Source organism: Penicillium concentricum (genome assembly GCF_028827145.1).
Source record: "Penicillium concentricum strain IBT 3081 chromosome Unknown utg000001l_segment0_segment0, whole genome shotgun sequence".
NCBI lineage: Eukaryota > Fungi > Ascomycota > Eurotiomycetes > Eurotiales > Aspergillaceae > Penicillium > Penicillium concentricum.
This window is the reverse complement of record NW_026622754.1, coordinates 727,752-744,667: the sequence shown is the minus strand read 5'-3', so window position 1 is coordinate 744,667 and position 16,916 is coordinate 727,752. Positions and strand designations below refer to the sequence as shown.

Sequence of the window (16,916 nt, the reverse complement as noted above, 5' to 3'; positions counted from 1 at the left end):
TTTATCTTGCCTTTGAGCCTCTTCTCTATGCACTTGTCTCCATTGTTCGCATCCTCACCGTTTTTTGTTCAACTTGGCATTATTTTAGGTGACCCTATTTTCGTGATGTTTCGTCCTTCTAAGGACTAGGAGTCAGACCTATGTTAAGCAGAAACAGAGACACTGGTCAAAAGGTATATAGCTGCGCTTGTTTCCGTCTCTTGCTCTCCATTCCAACACCATTTAACAAACACACAATACAACAGATCTTATCATTCAATTTTATTCCCGCTTCCATCAATACAATCCTTTTGAAGTATACCTTACTCTACAACAATGAAGTTTTTCTGTGTCAATCTAAATTGCTTCAAGCGCCTCCGCTGCGACTGCAGCGATGACGAGCAGGACCAGGAGGACACCTCCTCCTCATCCGCCCAATCAGCCATTTCCCTAGTTGACATGGAACCCAAGGTCGTGACGAAGCCCGTCACGCTGGCTTACCCTAAGAAGGCGGCAGACAAAGTCCCAAAGGAACTAAAAGGAAAGCCACTCAAACCGCTGAAACCATTGAAACCATTGAAACCAGGTAGAGTCCAGAAGTCACCTTCACCCAAAAAGAAGTCATCCCCCCTAAAAGGAGGGTTAGCTTTGCTCCAACTCTCCCCAAGAACCTTGAAAGCAGCAGTGATGAGCAATTCACCCCACTCCCGTCACCATTAATTGATCCTCACACGGGCATCACACCTGAAATGAGTGATGTCGATATTGACAGTTCTGAAAACAGTGATATTGACATGGAAGATACCGAGCGCCTCGGTTCGGCCTTCCCTCCAGAGGATTTGTTGGACCAGTCTCTAGAGGATTTGCTAGGCTACTCTGCGGGCCCGTCCAATAGTAGGTTCTACATCGAACGAAAGAAGACTAACATGCCGGTCCTCGACCCTGAAAGTGAATCCGAGTCCTCGAATGATGGTCACTTGTACTTTGGTTCTGCGAAGACCCGTGCTCGTGCCTCCGAACTCCCGGCAGATACCCAGGCCTCTGATAGCAGAAAGCGGGCAAATACCGAGGAGCCTGAGTCTCCAGCTAAGCGTCTGCGTCTCTTGGAGAGAGACCATACGGGGACTCTGATGGAGGAGGAGATAATGGAGTTGGGTAAGAGCTGGCCGAACCCCCCTTGGGGACAACTACCTTGGGGACAACTACCTTGGGGACCACAAGGAAGCAGAGGACCTTTGCTACCACGAGGCCAATCAGCCAAAGGAGCTTGGGGAGCATGGCCAAGTGTGAGATCTGCGAGACCAAGAGGACCTTCTGGACCCAAAATATCTTCTCCGAGACTACTCCCTTCTCCGATGGGCTCACAATCCAGTGACGATGGTTCTTTCCACACGCTTGAGGACTTGTATCACGAGCCTACGGATGCAGAACTCGCCGTTTACCGAGCAAAAGGTGCTCAACTGATAGCTTGGTTAGAAGACCCGAACGAACCAGGCTGCAACATTGCCCCAACAACGGCCTCCCTGGATGACTTGCTCAACGCCACGCCGCCAGATCATTTCGAAATCGGTGACGCTCATTTTACAAATCCGGGCGATGTTATGCTGGGAGGCGAACCGGAGACGGTGGGGCTCATTCCCTATGGTTCCCGTTACCGCCGTGTAGCGATTTCAAGCAAGGTCACGAACCAGGCAGTTCTAGAGGCAGCTGGTCGTGATCACGCAAATAATAGCTACAATCATCTAACCGGACCGGGACTTCTTGTGGCCTATGCCATTTTTAGGTACGATAACGTTCAGTGGAATGTGGCCGCTAGGGCCGTATACAAGCTAGACTATGATATGGAAACTTTGAAGTATATCATGTTCCACCACGTCGTCAATGAGGAAACTCAGCCGTATATTCTTCGGGTCATCTACCCCAGACGTGGACTTGAGTTTGATAAGTCGAGCGAGGCGCCATGTCTGAAAGTCGAACGTGGCACCCGTGAGTTTGAAGAACTGCTCGGCACAAAGTTGGGCAAAGCAGCTGCCATCCTTCTCATATCAGCTCTCCCCAGAGGTACGAGACGTATCGCTCGAGCAGTCATTTGGAATTCTGTTTACAAAGTTCAGGTAAGATTCGAGCTTGAGCCCTGTGATCCAAATGAGGTGATACCTGAAGTTCGTCTACCACCACCAAATTCCGAAACTCAAGAACGTGAAGCGGCTTTTGACCTTGCATCATATTTTGGTCCTCAAGCATATACTGGTACTGAAACAGTTGTTGCAGAGGAAGAAGTTGAAGATTCTGGAGATTCTGATGAATATGCAGGAAGCGAATATTGGCAGGAATGATTTACTTACAGAGAGTATTTAGGCACCTGTCTCATGTTGGGGCGTATTTTGTTATTTTGGCGTTTTGAACGGAGCAAACAACTACATATATGGAGTATACAATACATTTATTTTACACGAAGACAATACAAATTAATAGTACTCTCGCAATCATATAAGGATAAAGGATAACAAGAATACCATCTATTCCCACTGCACATCACAATGGTAACCAAACCTCTTTCGATGAAACTATATGGAATGAGAGAGTTAGCTTCTTGATAGCTATAGTATTTAAATAAAACCATCAACAATCCTAGGAATCCTCAGGCGCAAGCTTTGATAATCCCCGTAGCTTTGGGCCATACTTCATAAACAAGAAGGGTACTGGCAATAGAACCGCAGCTACAGCTCCAACAATTGAAACAGCAGGCCCTATCCCCAAAGCTTTAATCATCGGTTTGGCCGCCAAGGGAAGTCCGGCAGCCAGCAAACTTCGAAGAAATGTAACAGCCGCCGTTGAGCTAGCAGCATAGATCTTATATACATCAATCAAAAAATTCAAACACTGTTGGAAAATGCAGTTGAATCCAAACCCTATAAAGACAGCCGCCAGACATGGCAGGATCCAGTGGTGAGGTGGTTCAGCGGTCCAAGCAAACCAGAAAAGCCCTACAACAAAGAATACTGCCCCGAATGCCATAGGTGGAAGTCGTGCTTCGGGCACTGCTTTCCCATTTGCCTCTCTGGATATTTGGTTATAGCGGTATTGATTCCAGATATTGAGACCAACCGAGGATATGACACCAATCAATAATCCCAAGAACGGTAAAGAGCCGACAAGGTGGTTCCAACCTCGTGATTGCTGGAATGCAATTGGAAATACCTCCAGAGTTAGGTACATGACACCGTAGACAAAGGAAGCATAGAAGGCAATACAGGTGACAATCGGCTCAGTGAACAGCATTCTCAATGGACGGGCGAGCTGCTTCGTGAGAACGGATTTGACATCGAGTTTCAAATGTTCATGGGGATGATAAAATCTCGAATCATTAGTGTCCTTCCGAAGCTGCTGTGCTTTCCGCTTGAGCAGAACAAGCGGGTATACCTCTGGCAAGCAGAAGAAGGTCAAGGTGAAAACGATAAAGACCCAGATGGCGTGGATGTACGCAGTCCAGCGCCAGCCCATATTAGGATTCGACATGAGCGCTGCGCCAATCACTGGACCTAGGGCTGGACCGCCGTTCACTGCCACCGAATAGAGACTGACTGCGGTCCCGCGCGTCTCTTTACTCCATATATCACCTAGGGCGGCGGTGACATTGCTAATGGGAGCAGAGCCGAAAAAGCCGGCGAAAAAGCGCGTGACGAAAACCGAGGCTGCATTTGTGCTTAGACCAGTGCCGATGGAGAATAATGCTAGACAAAATACGGCGGGGAGTATGCTGATTCTTCGGCCACAGATTTCTGAAAGAGGGGCCCAGATGATAGGTCCGAAGACGAAGCCAAGGCTGGGATTACTATTAGCATTGTCGCTATTGTTTTGTGTAAAGTATCACTTACATATACAGGGACACATCCAAAACGGCAACCTCGCTGCTCACGCCAGTATACTTTGCGATGGTGTCATCGGCCGGCGTGGTGATGCTTGACCCTAGACTACCGGCCAATGCAAGCATGCCCAGTTGGAATGTCACCCACCATTTGTACCTGGGAGTCCAATTCTGGGGATTCAGTACATCGTCCTGATCCCACCTGACGAGATATGCCGGATCAAGGAATGCCGGATCCTTTTCGGCCTCGGGTTGTACATTTATAAGACTGCCCTTCGGCCATATGCGGGCCATAATTGGGATTAATACTGTGGGTAGTACGTACTGCTACTCTCGTGGACAATGATATATGTAGCAGGATATTTCTTCGGTTAATCGATGTTGATGCCGATCCCGATGTCGGAGAAAGCCTCGGATCGCTTCAAAACATGGTTGACAATATTGTCGATGGTGATACGGAATCCATTTGAAAATTTCCTATCCTTCAACATCTCGGAGATAGTGGATTCTGCTTGGTAATCCCGAATTGGTGCAGGGAAGTGAAGCTTCGAACCATTCTCGGATTTTCGGCCTTTCATTATCGGCCGGAGCCGGCCTGCAGTGTGAGCACAGGGACTTACCAGGACCCTTCTAATTTATTATTGAAATGAACAAAGAGGTCAGCTTAAGGATAAAAGGCAAAAGGGTACCGAGCCATGATATGGCTTCCAAGGTTGTGATAGCACGGGCCTTTCCTATATTCCTCAACTGTACCTGGAGTGTACAACTTCTGAGAAAGTCCTAGATATGTGGAATAAATAGGATCAATTTAAAGCCAGCAGTAATATGACGCAGGCCATACTTAGGAAGACGCAGTGTATTGAAAATCATAAAAAGTCCCGAAAAAAGTCCCGAAATCCAATTAGAATTGTCCAAGAGCATCATCTCTAAATCTAATACGCGCTTATAGTCATAAAAAGTGCAGAATATGTATGGTGCTGAGAGCATTTGCTCATCCTTTTCCTGATCCGAGATGTGGAACGCGTGCACTTGCAAGAAGAAGATTCACAATGCTCATGATACCTTCACCCAAAATGAGGCCGGATGCAAGGACAACGATAGTCGACGAGGCGGCATCTTCTTTTTCAGATGTCTGCTCGGTTGATGTTGATACTCTTTGCCCAACAGGCAGTTCAGCATCTGTAGGAGATCCCATGCTAGTGGAATCTCCATTGGGGATTTGGTGATTGGCCCTTGATTTGGAGTGCTTGCGCGACCACCACCATGCAATAATACCACCAATAGCTCTCGCTAGGGTAAATGAAGGCTCATTAAAGATACCAACGGCAACTGCAATACCGCCGGGAATCCAAGCTCTCCAAGCAGGGGGTTTCCCGTTGCGTGCAAAGGAAGGGGACGCAGCTGCGATCCTCAGTGCGGTAAGGAATGCCCACACGATACCAGCAATGAAAGATGCTTGTCCAGCCATTATGGGCAGCCCTTGACCAGTCACAAGACGAGCAGTGAAAATCCAGACATACGCGGTAGGTGTCTGGAACATTTCGCCCGGTACCTCGTAGACGTTCACGTACAATTTGTATACAGCAGTTGATAGAACTGCGCCCACAATACTACCGATTATCTGCCCATAGAACTGGGCCTTGGGGCTTGCACCGAGGAGATGACCGGTCTTTAAATCTTGCATCATATCACCGGCTTGCAGAGCTCCTGACTCTGACACTGCACCCGCGAGCAGGTTGGTCACAAGTGCAGTGCGTCTGGAGTAATGGGACGCTGGCGTGGCAAGTGAAAAGAGAAGTTGTGTCAGCTTGCTGATACCCGAAACTGGATTGAGGTCAGTCTCGCCAAGAGCCCGGACACCCATAATGGACAGGAGCACTGCCAGCAGAGTCGCTAATGTCGATAGAAAGGGGGAAATGATGTCACCGAAGGCAAAGTGCATGCATACGACATTCAGAAGGAGGGTCAGGGGAAGCAGAATCACCACTGTGCGAGTTGAGATGAGTTGAGATGGCGGTGCATCTTCCTCTTCCTCTTCTTCGCTTGTAGTTATCTGTGTGTTGTGGAGGTCATCGTTTTCATGAGATAAAAGATGAGACTCTGACTCCAAAGCGGAGTAGTTGATATAAGAGTGCTGAGAAGATTGCAGTCGAAGTGCAATCCACTGACCAGCGCGAGTGGATCGGACCCATGCTATCCATCTTGGAGAGTTATTCATGATGGGCTTGACCACCAGCCAACCAAGACTAACAAGCGAATCGGCAAGCATAATAGCTAGCGAGATCCAGACAATCCACGCTTTGCTGCCCTCTTCCTCCCAGCTATCCACCGGACCGGGAGCCCAGCCGCGGGTCTTGGCCAGCGGTGATAGGACGCCCCACCCTAAGACTGCCCCGAAAAGCATATGCATGCACGTTGATGGGCCCATAATGATACCTTGACCGATGTATGCGGGTGACGGGTTAAGTGTCCATAGCCAGTTGCGCTTCATGCTCGCGCCAAACAGAGGGATATCACGGACTATAGGGACGAAGTAAGAGAAAAGAGTCTACCTTTGTTAGCATGAACTTTGCAGAGTCTAATATGGGGGTATTCACATATACACCCGACAATGTAAACGCTCCAACCAAGAGGCGCATCTTCGAGCGCCAATCTTGCTCCTTGGAAGCTTGATCTTCGGCATCGCCATCTTTCAAGAGGCGTGAGTCTTCTTGCCATTGACTAGCAGGCTCGGACTCTGTATTCAGAATCCCCGCACGGGCATTCTCTGGTGCTATGGTCTTTTCTTTGCTACCGGAACCATGCAAGACCTTGAGCATCAATGCCGAGGCGGTACCACTCGGAAACCGCAACTTCTCTCGGACGATGACCTCTTTTCGTAGTGGAACCGCAAACACCACCCCAAAGAGACAAACTCCCAGACTCCAGATGACCAACTTCCAGAAGCCGAGTTTCAAAGGACCTCCTTCGCCTTCTCCGCCATCGCCTTCAGGTCCATCTTCGCCAGGCTTCAACAGAAACTCCAGAGCAGGGATGACGCCAACAAATCCGCATCCAAGTGGCATCGTTCCCACTGCACCGGCAACCGTTTGTATCAAAACATTCTCAATCGGTGTGAAGGGGAAAGACAGGTACTTGGATAGAACCTTGAAGACCGAGAAGCCAATCAAGGCGGAAGGCATGGCCATTGTGCTGATCCATCCTGTCTGCAAGCCGAAGTAGGTATTCGAGAATGTGATGAGGGCACCAATAATAAGACCGACGAGAAGTGAGCGCGGAGTGAAGCTCTGAGGGGATGTGGCGGGAGCTTGGTGGTTTGTTGTGGGATCATCGATGGGATCTATAGGTGGATGGTCCAAGGATGGCCTTTCCACAGTGCGCTGGCGCTGTTCTGAGGCATTGCCTTCCATACTGATGGCCTGATAATTCATGAGACCGAGCGATCAGTCATAGTGTAAGTGAATGTTTGGGGGAAGTCTAACCTGGGGGGACTGGTGGATTGATAAGCGCTCGCTGATTAATGCGACTTCTCGATAAGATCACCTGACGTCACACTCATTATCAGTAATTTGTCCTTGGTGTTTCCTGTTATTCACTGAACTCCATAGGCTTGTTTAACTATTTTTAAGGGAATAGAATCTGAATATCTCGAGAACGGACATTTATTTGAAGACTTTCAAGGCCCATCAGTTGCTCAGGCAATCTAGAAAACAAAAAGCTGGCAAAACAACTCTATGATACTTCAACCAAGCAAAAAATTGCCAAGCCCTACTCCGTAGTGATAGTGTATCTCCATACCAATTCCACCTGGGCAGTGTGCTCCGTTGCGTGATAATCTGATCTATGAAACAAATAAGTTATAGCGGGGTCTAAACCTAATTGGGATCAAGACGACGGGATCTAAACCCAAACGGGAACTGTATCATTGGCTCCTTCTAAGGTAATATTTACTCCTATACAGCCTTTGCTCCTTCCTATTTTATAGCTCTTTTCTCTTCCTCTCCTCCCTTTTTCCTTTTCTCTTTTCATCTTCTTTCCTTTCCTTTTCTCCCTCTTCTTTCTTCTGTATCGGTTGTCACTATTCTTTGATCGTAAGTGTACATTGTTTGGAGTTCCTTGGTTTTCTATCAACTCAATTAATATCATATTTCAAGTTCTCAAGATGGACGAGCAAGTCAAGTCTCGCCGAAAGCATGACAGCCCGACGATTGCCGGCCACGCAATCTCCCGTGCGGACTTCAAGCAAGCGCAAGTCGCTGGTGGATGGATACCCGGCATGGATATCAAAGTGGACTACTCAGATGAGTTCGAATTCGGTGGTTCACTCGGGGCCTTGGCACTTATGATTGGCTTCCCACTGCTCATGTGGTACATGTGGATCGGCGCCACCTATTATGATGGGAAGCTACCTCTGCCAAAAGACGGAGAGACCTGGACGGACTTTGGAAAGCATCTTTGTCACCTTGTTTACACCGGTGCATTTCCGCACTTCAGGGCGTGGCGCATCTACTGGACGTACTATATCTTCGAGGCAGCATGCTACCTCCTCATGCCTGGATACAAGTGCCATGGGAAGCCTCTTCGCCATCTGGGAGGCAGGGAGCTGGAGTATTATTGCTCAGCCTACACCAGCTTGTACTTCACAATCCTTGTCATGGCTGTTCTGCACTGCACTGGACTGTTCCCAATCTACACTATCTTGGATGAGTTCGGTCCTCTGATGTCTGTGGCAATTCTTTCCGGGTTTCTCGTCAGCTTTGTCGCTTATTTCTCTGCATTTGCTCGGGGTGCCGAGCATCGTATCACTGGTTACCCAATCTATGATTTCTTCATGGGAGCCGAACTGAACCCACGTTTGTTCGGGATCCTAGACTTTAAGATGTTCTATGAAGTCCGTATCCCATGGTTCATGCTCTTGGGTTTGAGCTGCGCGGCTGCCACTCGCCAATATGAGCTCTACGGATACGTCTCTGGTGAGGTACTGTTCCTTCTCATGGCGCATTTCCTCTATGCCAATGCCTGCGCCAAGGCAGAACACCTCATCACCACAACATGGGACATGTACCAGGAGAAACTAGGATTCCTCTTGATCTTCTGGAACATGGCTGGTGTCCCTATGTCTTACTGTCACTGCATTCTGTACCTGGCTAGTCGCCACCCATCGACATATGCCTGGAACAAAGAGGTATTAGCGCTATTTTTTGTGTCATATCTTTGCGTCTACTGGGTCTGGGACACTGCAAACAGCCAGAAGAACGCCTTCCGTATGGCGGAGCAAGGCAAATCGGCGAAGCGCAACACGTTCCCCCAGCTGCCTTGGCGACATGTTTACAACCCAAAGACACTTGTCTCGGAGAAAGGCGATACTATCTTTGTTGATGGGTGGTACGGATTGGCTCGCAAGATCCATTACAGCTGCGATATGTTTTTCGCTTTGTCGTGGGCACTGATCACTGGGTTCGATAGTCCCCTGCCCTGGTTCTACCCTATCTTCTTTGCGGTCATGATCGGCCACCGTGCCATGAGAGATATCCACAAATGCAAAAGCAAGTATGGGAAAACGTGGGATGAGTACGAGAAGCAGGTTCCATACCTCTTCATTCCGGTGAGTTCTTGCTACAACTTTTCTTCTGAAACTATATACTCACTCCTGACAGTATGTGCTCTAAGTAGCTCTGACTTATGGGCTCCCATGGTTGTGGGTCGTTTCTGGTCCACTGCTGCCCCTTGTCTACAACAGCGAATTCTCTATCACTGCCTACAGAGCTAATAGCTAGAAATCATCTTTACTTTCAAATTTTCCAGTTCAAAAGAAATTGGGTATCATATAAATGTTGAATAAATCTGTAGGAATCCAGCCATAGGGGGGAGAAGAGAGAAAGAGGCCTCTTCTCTTGGGGTCACCTACAGAAACAGAGTACCTCTGCAATGGGAACTGCGCACATGAGATTTTGATATATGTTAATTTACCCGGAATATCTTCGGACCGTGGAGCTAGAAATCCCACACAAAAGCGCATAGATGGATTGCGGAGCGAAGCGGAGCAATTAAATCATAAGTCATGTTATCTGAAACTCATTATTTTTTTGTCGACTGTTATAATAGATAGAGACATATCACTAAATTTACCATTGGTGTACTGCCAGATTTCTGTCAGAGATGCTACAACTTTATACGACTAAACAAAATATTCGGGCCTAATATGTATATGAGGTGCTTAAGTATTTTTTGTATGGGAAACTCATACAAAAGATACATACTTTCTAGATTTCGGATCTAGTGAAAATTTTGGATTTTTATATTTGATTTCTCTTGATGACACCAAACTGTCTCCAGCCCACCACTCCAACATGGACCCCAAAATGGCTTTCCACGTCAAGCTCTATGCATCATCAGATCTTCTCAACCAGCCCTGGATCTCAGATCTCACATACATGGTGAACGCCAGCTACCGTGTCAGTCACACCACCAAAATAAAGTTCGCCTCGACCAAGACCCGGCTACAATCCGACTCCGCATTATCCGAGGAGCTCGGTGAACACGCCTTCACCGCAGTGGCGCTTGTTGGAGATGGAAAAGATCAAAAGATCGAAGTGATCGGGACCGCAAGTATGAAAAAATGGAAAGATGACGGCCTTTGGACGCCTACCACCAAAGACGGGCAGGAGCATGAGGACACATCCAATAATGGATGTGTTGATCAAATTCTGCACCGACGTGCCTGTCCCGGCGACTATGAATTGGCTGTTGTTGCTCTCCCGCCCGATCCACAATACCGCGGCAAGGGTATTGCTGGGCATCTTGTGAAGGCATGTGAAGAAGAGATTTTGCGGCGGCATCAGGCCAATGGGAAGGATGTGTCGTCTCCAGTACGCATTATGATTCGGGTTACTAAAGAAGACACTGGTGCCTACTGGTTGAAACAGGGGTTCACTGTTGTTGGTAGTCAGTTGTGTCCTAAGGGGTTCTGGAATTCGTTGGAGGAGTTTACTATGTGGGCTATGATGCGAGAGTTGTCAACGATATAAATGGTGGTTGAATGTTACTATGGCGGGGACATAAAGAAAATACATGTACATACTATCTATTTCCATATATACCTACGTACCCCTCGCTCCAGGTCCTTTCAATCTCCTCTACGCTTTGTGGGTACAGTTGTAACAAATGAACGTCGTATTTCAAATTATCTTGTCTAATCATACAGGCTTCAAAATCCGAAGTTCTTTTGGACCTCATTTTTCACGACAATCAATCTTGCTTGAGGTGATGTCTCTTCAAGGAAAAAGGGCTCGGGGGCGGTCCATATATCCCAGCGAGAAGATACGGGCTAGGGTTTGATCATGAATTCCACAACGTGTAGTCCTCTCCCGGATCGAATCATCTTATCATGGATAATCATGTCAAAGTCCCCCCATGTTCTGGCTATGGTGATCGAGACTGGATAAGATGTGTTTTGGGGGGTTCCAAAGAAAGAAACGGATTCTGAGTATCGCCAGGGATCAGAACCTTGTCGTTGATATTCCATTGCGTGCATTAGACTTTCAACAACGGGTTCTCCTTCGTTAATAACAAAGATTATGAGATTGAGGTTTTTGTCGATAATGGCTCTGAGGTCATTTTGGGCCTTTTGGAAACCCCTCTCTCCTTCAAAGAGAATTGTTCGTCCGTGTGAGAGCAGGTAGTGTGGTTTGGCAAGGCTTTGTTGCGCCAGAGTAACACCCATGGCGACAGCAAGCATGTATCCGGGTAATCCTCGGGCACCAGGATTGATCAGAGTTGTATCCCGCGGCAAAACAAAAGAGCGTGCTCCATCCTGGGCTGTTTTGGTTTCAGTCAAGATGATGTCATGCGGACGGAAGAAAACAGACATCCGTCGCCGAAATGTGGAATAAATGCCATGTTGAAGTGGTGCGGTCGCTTCCTGAAGCGGAACCATTTCAATGCTGTTGCGGACATTAGGCAAATCTGGATATGTCCTAAGATCACGCAGCTCCCTCTCGTCTATGCAGTTCAAAATCTGCTGAAGCACAGGTCTAGAAAAGAGCTCGTATTTTTGGTCCCCAATGACAACAGAACACCTGTTGAATGTGACGGTTTCTGCTGTCTTTGCCTCGAACACGGCAAGATTGGCCCACTCAGTTGTATTCAGAGGTCCAATGCGGAGAATTAAGTCGCAAGATCTGAAGTATAAACCGTACATGTCGAAATCCGAAATATCCCCATGGAAGTTTTTGAGTGATTCATCCACAACACCTCTGCTGAACTGGGTCGCAGCAGTTGGAAATTTAGTCTTCTTCGCTAGCTGGTTTGCTTCCTTAATAAGACCACAGGATGGAACACCCGCATCCGCGAGAATCACTGGTCGTTCTGCACGCTTAATCTTGTTCATGATACTGGCAACTACCCTTATCTCCATCTCAGTATCGTGGGGCGGAGTATTGAAATCCAAGCACTGAACAAGTCCCTTGGCCGGTGCCATACGGTTGACCAGATCTTCAGGCAATCCGATGCAAACAGGGAGAGACTGCATGATACATTGTCGAATGGCGGTATCAATCTGGGTAGTCGCCTCGCTGGGGTGAACAAGAAACTCCTGGATGATGGTGATCTTCTCGAACCAATCAGCGAGTATTTGTGAATCTTCAGGATGTTAAGTAACACCAGGCTGCGCGTCGAAGAATGAATGACAGAATTTGGAATCCTGAGCGTGCGTCCTGCACTGGGGGGTAACAATCACAAGCACAACTGGGATTCTATCATGGTACGAGGCAGCGATTGCCATCGAGACTGTCGATGGCATATTCTCGAATGAGGTCATCAGAGCGGCGATGCCCTTGACTCGTGCATATCCATTTGCAGCAAGTCCAGCACTAAGGTCGCTATGGTGTGCGACCCATTCAAGCCCTGCACCTGCGGCTTCTCTCCATACTGCAATGTTGTGATTTCCGGGGACGCCATGCACGGCGTGCAGGCCAACTTGCTGAAGGCGTTTGAAATGGTACCCTGCGATGGTGATATCATTGGACACGTCGGACATGGTGAACAGTCGCAAGGCGCTTTGGGGTTGAAAGGCGTGGGCTGCCAGAGACAAATAGAGGATAGGATAGTAAACAAACGGATAGCGCTCTTCTAGTCCGAGGAAAGAAGTTTCAACATAGAAGTGCCCGATACACCAGGTGTTGGTCAAATTTGCTAGTGACGATTAATAGAGAATTTGAGTGGTGATAACAAACGGGTTGGGGTTGCCTGGGAAGCAATAGGGAAGTGAAAGAGAGAGAGAGACTTACTGAGATAGGTAAAGTGCAGAGATCAACTTATGACTGGAAAATACGTCTCAGTCATGCTCTGCCTTGAATTGATTAGAGCATAAGTGAGAGGGAATTTAGAGAAGGGAGAGAACATAAAAATAGTCGAGCGCGGAGGACTGGAGATTACAGATGTATATGATAGCTAAAAATCGTATATTTTATGATTTATTTACTATGTTTATCATATCGGCTTTGCACGGCTTGCTGTCATGTATCGATTCTTTTTATGTGGCCGTTGGTCCTTTTGTGTTGATTTAGTACATAGTCTTCATTGTGGTACCCTAGACACGTATAACATTTTCCCCACAGTTGAACTATATTTGTTCCCAAGTATACAGATCATTTAATATGTAGGAATTTCAGTCTCATCCCTTTTTTTCCCCGTTTCTGTAGACTTCTTTTGGAAGATTATGGTACTCTCAATGCTTCGGCAAATGAGGATGGGAAATCCCAGCCACTCTTACTAGTTAAGCGTGATAAAGTAAGCCCCGAGGGCTCCTCTTAATCGAGGAGTGATCTTCAAGCGGGAAAGTATAAATTATGGGAGATTCAACGGGCTCAACACATTTCTCGTGAATCTCGAATCACAGGTCTATGAGTGTGATAGATGCCAAGATATATATTCAGGAGAACACGTAATCATTCGACCAATAAGCAGCTGGAACGCTTTTACGGCCCTGGTTTATGCATTTGATGTATTCAAACAATAAGTATTCCGTGTCACCGAAGAAAGATTTTCAGACCAGAAAGGGTCCTTTGTTAGCATTGAAATCCATACGGAGTACGAAGTAGATCCAACCGTTTAGGGCCAGGGGGACCCGTGGACCTCGGAAGCCTTGACTAATCACGATATCACGTGCCCGGATGTTGGCCTCGGCCCCCAACAACAGGGGAATTCAAGATGGCTGTCATCTATGATCAGCAACTTGGTTTTGAGACTCGTCAATTCAGGTGAACTTAGGCTTGCCATTCCATTCCTTTTGACACCTTCTGTTTCTCTTTAAATGTTGTTTGACCAAGTCTGCCTGATTCCGATCCATCCCATCTCCTAAGACACCTATAGATGAACCGGAGTATATCCTAGTCAAACCGTGTCAGGCTACCTGTACGAAATCACCGGACGATCTTTCCTGTGCTTGTTTTCCTCTGGCGGCTGGCTCAATTTCCAGGGGTTCCATTATGGAGAATACACGCGAGATACTAGCAGGCGTAATGTCGCTCGCCTCATGGAGGAACCTGGCCTTGCTTCTGGCAGTGATTAACTTGAAAAGTCTCCCATTTGTCTGGCATGTAAGTGTTCCTTGGCCCCTTGTTCAGTCGTCAGGATCGGCTTCCTCTCCAATATATGCTACACTACTGACCGAGTCAACAGTTCCGCCTGCTGTATCACTTCTTTGGCAACCTGCGTTTGAAACCCAGTATGCCACTTCTCCCCAAGGGGAGAGTTATTGTGGACTCCCGAGGCAAACCAACACATCCCCTCTTCGTGCCATGCATGGTCACATCTCGCACACCGTTGCTAGAGACTGATTACAATTTGCACAAATCCAACAGCACTTACTTCACGGATCTGGACGTTTCGCGTACAGCGCTCGTGAGCCGAATTTACAGTCCTGGAGTTGGTAATGTGAGCAAGGAGCTAGATCAGGAGTTCCTAGCCGCAAGCAAGAAAGATGGAAAGCCGGCGCCCAGGCGCAAGCCGGTTTTGATTGTGCTCGGATCTGTTTACTGCACATTCAAGCGCGAAATCAAGCCATACGAACTATATGAGATGCACTCCAAGGTGCTCTCTTGGGATGCAAAGTGGCTGTACGTCTTGACCTGCTTCATGAGACCTGCACGCCGCAGTGGCGGTGAAAAAGTGATCCTTGCTGTGGGCGTTAGCAAGTATGTGGTCAAAAAGGGCCGGCTGACTGTTCCCCCGGTGCGGATTTTGCGCGCTAGCGGGTTCCTCCCCGCGCCGCCCCCGGAAAGCGAAGCCAAGACCACACTAGCCGACGTTGACTCCTCGGCTGAGGCTTCCGGCGTTGATACACCTGGTAATGGCGAAGGTATCACGGCCACGGGAGGCGTGGATGGATCCTTGGTTCAGGAGGTATTGAAGATGAACGACGACCAGATTCCTGCCCAGGAGACATTGGATCAGCAGCAGAAGGAGAATACTGACTCCTGGAATGTCGAAGAGTGGACCTGGGAGCGCATTGAACAGGAACGCCTGCGGGGACTGGAGGTTGTTGCTGGATATACTAATATGGATGCTAAGCTTTTTGATGAATGGGTGCAATAATTTTGATGAACTACAACATAGATAGCCAGTGATCATACAGAGGGTGATCCAAGCGCCTTGATGACCTCAATGTTCTCACTAATATTAGATCTTAAAGATCCCAAACAATCGTCATACATCCACAGATCTGCAATTTAATTTCCAAAAATGACCGACGTGGTCCACCTATGTATTTTTCTTTACATCCGCGCTAGATGCATTGTATAAAATATGTACATATACTTTTGCATATACGTTATATGTCACCTGGCTGTAGGCACAGAGATGCACTATACCTAGGTACATAATGTACGGACGATGTGCATCCTGTGCAACCAGGGAACCTTCCAAGGAACCTGAACGAACTGACTAACCAATCGCAGAGCCTCACCGGACCCGGAACTTTATTTTCCCGGGCTAATATTGGAAGACGATGGGAAGATGTGAGACTAAGAATAATGCCAGGAGATCGGAATCAGAACTTACATTGCACCTATGTAATCCGTATGCTATATGTAGGATACAAATCCTTTGAATCAACACCTGCAGTTATGAATGCTGATCACTGATCTCATCAAGGGGGTCCGATGCTATCCGAGATAGGCTGAGCATTGTATTGTATGACTTGTAACAATACTAGACGTGTTTCGGTATAAAGTGGATGCGGAATTCAGTAAATAACGGTAAATTAATAAGTGACATGGAGATCACATAATCTTAAATTACATATATGTCATGTGACCCAGCGAAAGCTTCAAGGTGCTTTGACCAAGCTCTATCTTAACCATCGTGATACCACCTTTGCTTCTTTTCATTTATAGTTTCATTAGGCGTTAACCAGTGATTTGGTAAGTTTGAACCTGTTTGCGATCAATCCCTGAAACCCAACCCTTTTACCCGAAACCGGATACGGAGTACGGTACAAATCATTAGGCGCCCAGGCCAAAGTCGACAGTCCACTTTACTCTCTGATCGGACGATTCCCACCCTTCCCATCTTAGCGTTCTGATTTGTCCAATTTCAAGCCCATCATTCCTCACCCTGTGCCCACCTGCCCCTGCCTTTCTTTTCAGTATCAGCCCATTGTTGAACTCCACCTTCAAGCGTCGCCGGCACCTGCATGATTGGCCTATTTCTGGTACTGTTACCTTTTCCATGGAGAACCTAGTGCTTTTGCAGTTTTATGGCATCTTTTGTTTTTAAGGGTTCCCTCTGATTATATCAACTTGTTCTCGTCTTTTGTCTCGCAAGCCCTTGTCTTTTTTTTCGCTGGTGACTTGACTAAGACATTTTGCCTTTTTCGTTCAGTTTAGGCAAAAACAATCATCCGAAGGAGCTTATCGCAATCGTTTCAACTACCTCCGTTGTACACTCCTTAAGTGTACCGACGACCCTTACACCACCAATACTGGTGCCCTTTGACCACAACAATATCGCATTTCTTTTCGCTCGGTCGCAGCTCCTGTTCCCAATTTCCCCGACCGCTGGGAAATAC

At 47.5% G+C, this 16,916-nt stretch overlaps 8 protein-coding genes across 8 annotated transcripts; 4 read left to right on the top strand and 4 right to left on the bottom strand.

Annotated features, from left to right (window-relative positions):
- Nucleotides 1–315: 315 nt before the first annotated feature.
- Nucleotides 316–2,315, top strand: N7517_000286 (uncharacterized protein; the record flags this gene model as incomplete). Its single annotated transcript, XM_056718016.1, has 4 exons — nt 316–501; nt 570–1,134; nt 1,205–1,265; nt 1,352–2,315. 4 exons carry the CDS (start codon nt 316–318, stop codon nt 2,313–2,315), a joined length of 1,776 nt encoding a protein of 591 aa, XP_056582151.1.
- Nucleotides 2,316–2,610: 295 nt separating this feature from the next.
- Nucleotides 2,611–4,141, bottom strand: N7517_000285 (MFS transporter; the record flags this gene model as incomplete). Its single annotated transcript, XM_056718015.1, has 2 exons — nt 2,611–3,805; nt 3,858–4,141. 2 exons carry the CDS (start codon nt 4,139–4,141, stop codon nt 2,611–2,613), a joined length of 1,479 nt encoding a protein of 492 aa, XP_056582150.1.
- Nucleotides 4,142–4,218: 77 nt separating this feature from the next.
- On the bottom strand, nt 4,219–4,425 carry N7517_000284 (uncharacterized protein; the record flags this gene model as incomplete). Its single annotated transcript, XM_056718014.1, has 1 exon — nt 4,219–4,425. One exon carries the CDS (start codon nt 4,423–4,425, stop codon nt 4,219–4,221), a length of 207 nt encoding a protein of 68 aa, XP_056582149.1.
- A 413-nt stretch (nt 4,426–4,838) lies between these two features.
- Nucleotides 4,839–7,257, bottom strand: N7517_000283 (OPT family oligopeptide transporter; the record flags this gene model as incomplete). The annotated part of the gene is made up of 2 exons (XM_056718013.1): nt 4,839–6,395; nt 6,451–7,257. The coding sequence occupies 2 exons, from the start codon at nt 7,255–7,257 to the stop codon at nt 4,839–4,841; spliced, it is 2,364 nt and encodes a 787-aa protein (XP_056582148.1).
- Nucleotides 7,258–8,009: 752 nt separating this feature from the next.
- N7517_000282 (Ergosterol biosynthesis ERG4/ERG24) lies at nt 8,010–9,516 on the top strand (the record flags this gene model as incomplete). Its single annotated transcript, XM_056718012.1, has 2 exons — nt 8,010–9,452; nt 9,505–9,516. 2 exons carry the CDS (start codon nt 8,010–8,012, stop codon nt 9,514–9,516), a joined length of 1,455 nt encoding a protein of 484 aa, XP_056582147.1.
- Nucleotides 9,517–10,197: 681 nt separating this feature from the next.
- N7517_000281 (GNAT family N-acetyltransferase) lies at nt 10,198–10,875 on the top strand (the record flags this gene model as incomplete). Its single annotated transcript, XM_056718011.1, has 1 exon — nt 10,198–10,875. The coding sequence occupies one exon, from the start codon at nt 10,198–10,200 to the stop codon at nt 10,873–10,875; it is 678 nt and encodes a 225-aa protein (XP_056582146.1).
- A 299-nt stretch (nt 10,876–11,174) lies between these two features.
- Nucleotides 11,175–12,884, bottom strand: N7517_000280 (uncharacterized protein; the record flags this gene model as incomplete). Its single annotated transcript, XM_056718010.1, has 2 exons — nt 11,175–12,487; nt 12,509–12,884. 2 exons carry the CDS (start codon nt 12,882–12,884, stop codon nt 11,175–11,177), a joined length of 1,689 nt encoding a protein of 562 aa, XP_056582145.1.
- Nucleotides 12,885–14,334: 1,450 nt separating this feature from the next.
- Nucleotides 14,335–15,442, top strand: N7517_000279 (uncharacterized protein; the record flags this gene model as incomplete). Its single annotated transcript, XM_056718009.1, has 2 exons — nt 14,335–14,445; nt 14,528–15,442. The coding sequence occupies 2 exons, from the start codon at nt 14,335–14,337 to the stop codon at nt 15,440–15,442; spliced, it is 1,026 nt and encodes a 341-aa protein (XP_056582144.1).
- Between the last annotated feature and the right edge of the window lie 1,474 nt (nt 15,443–16,916).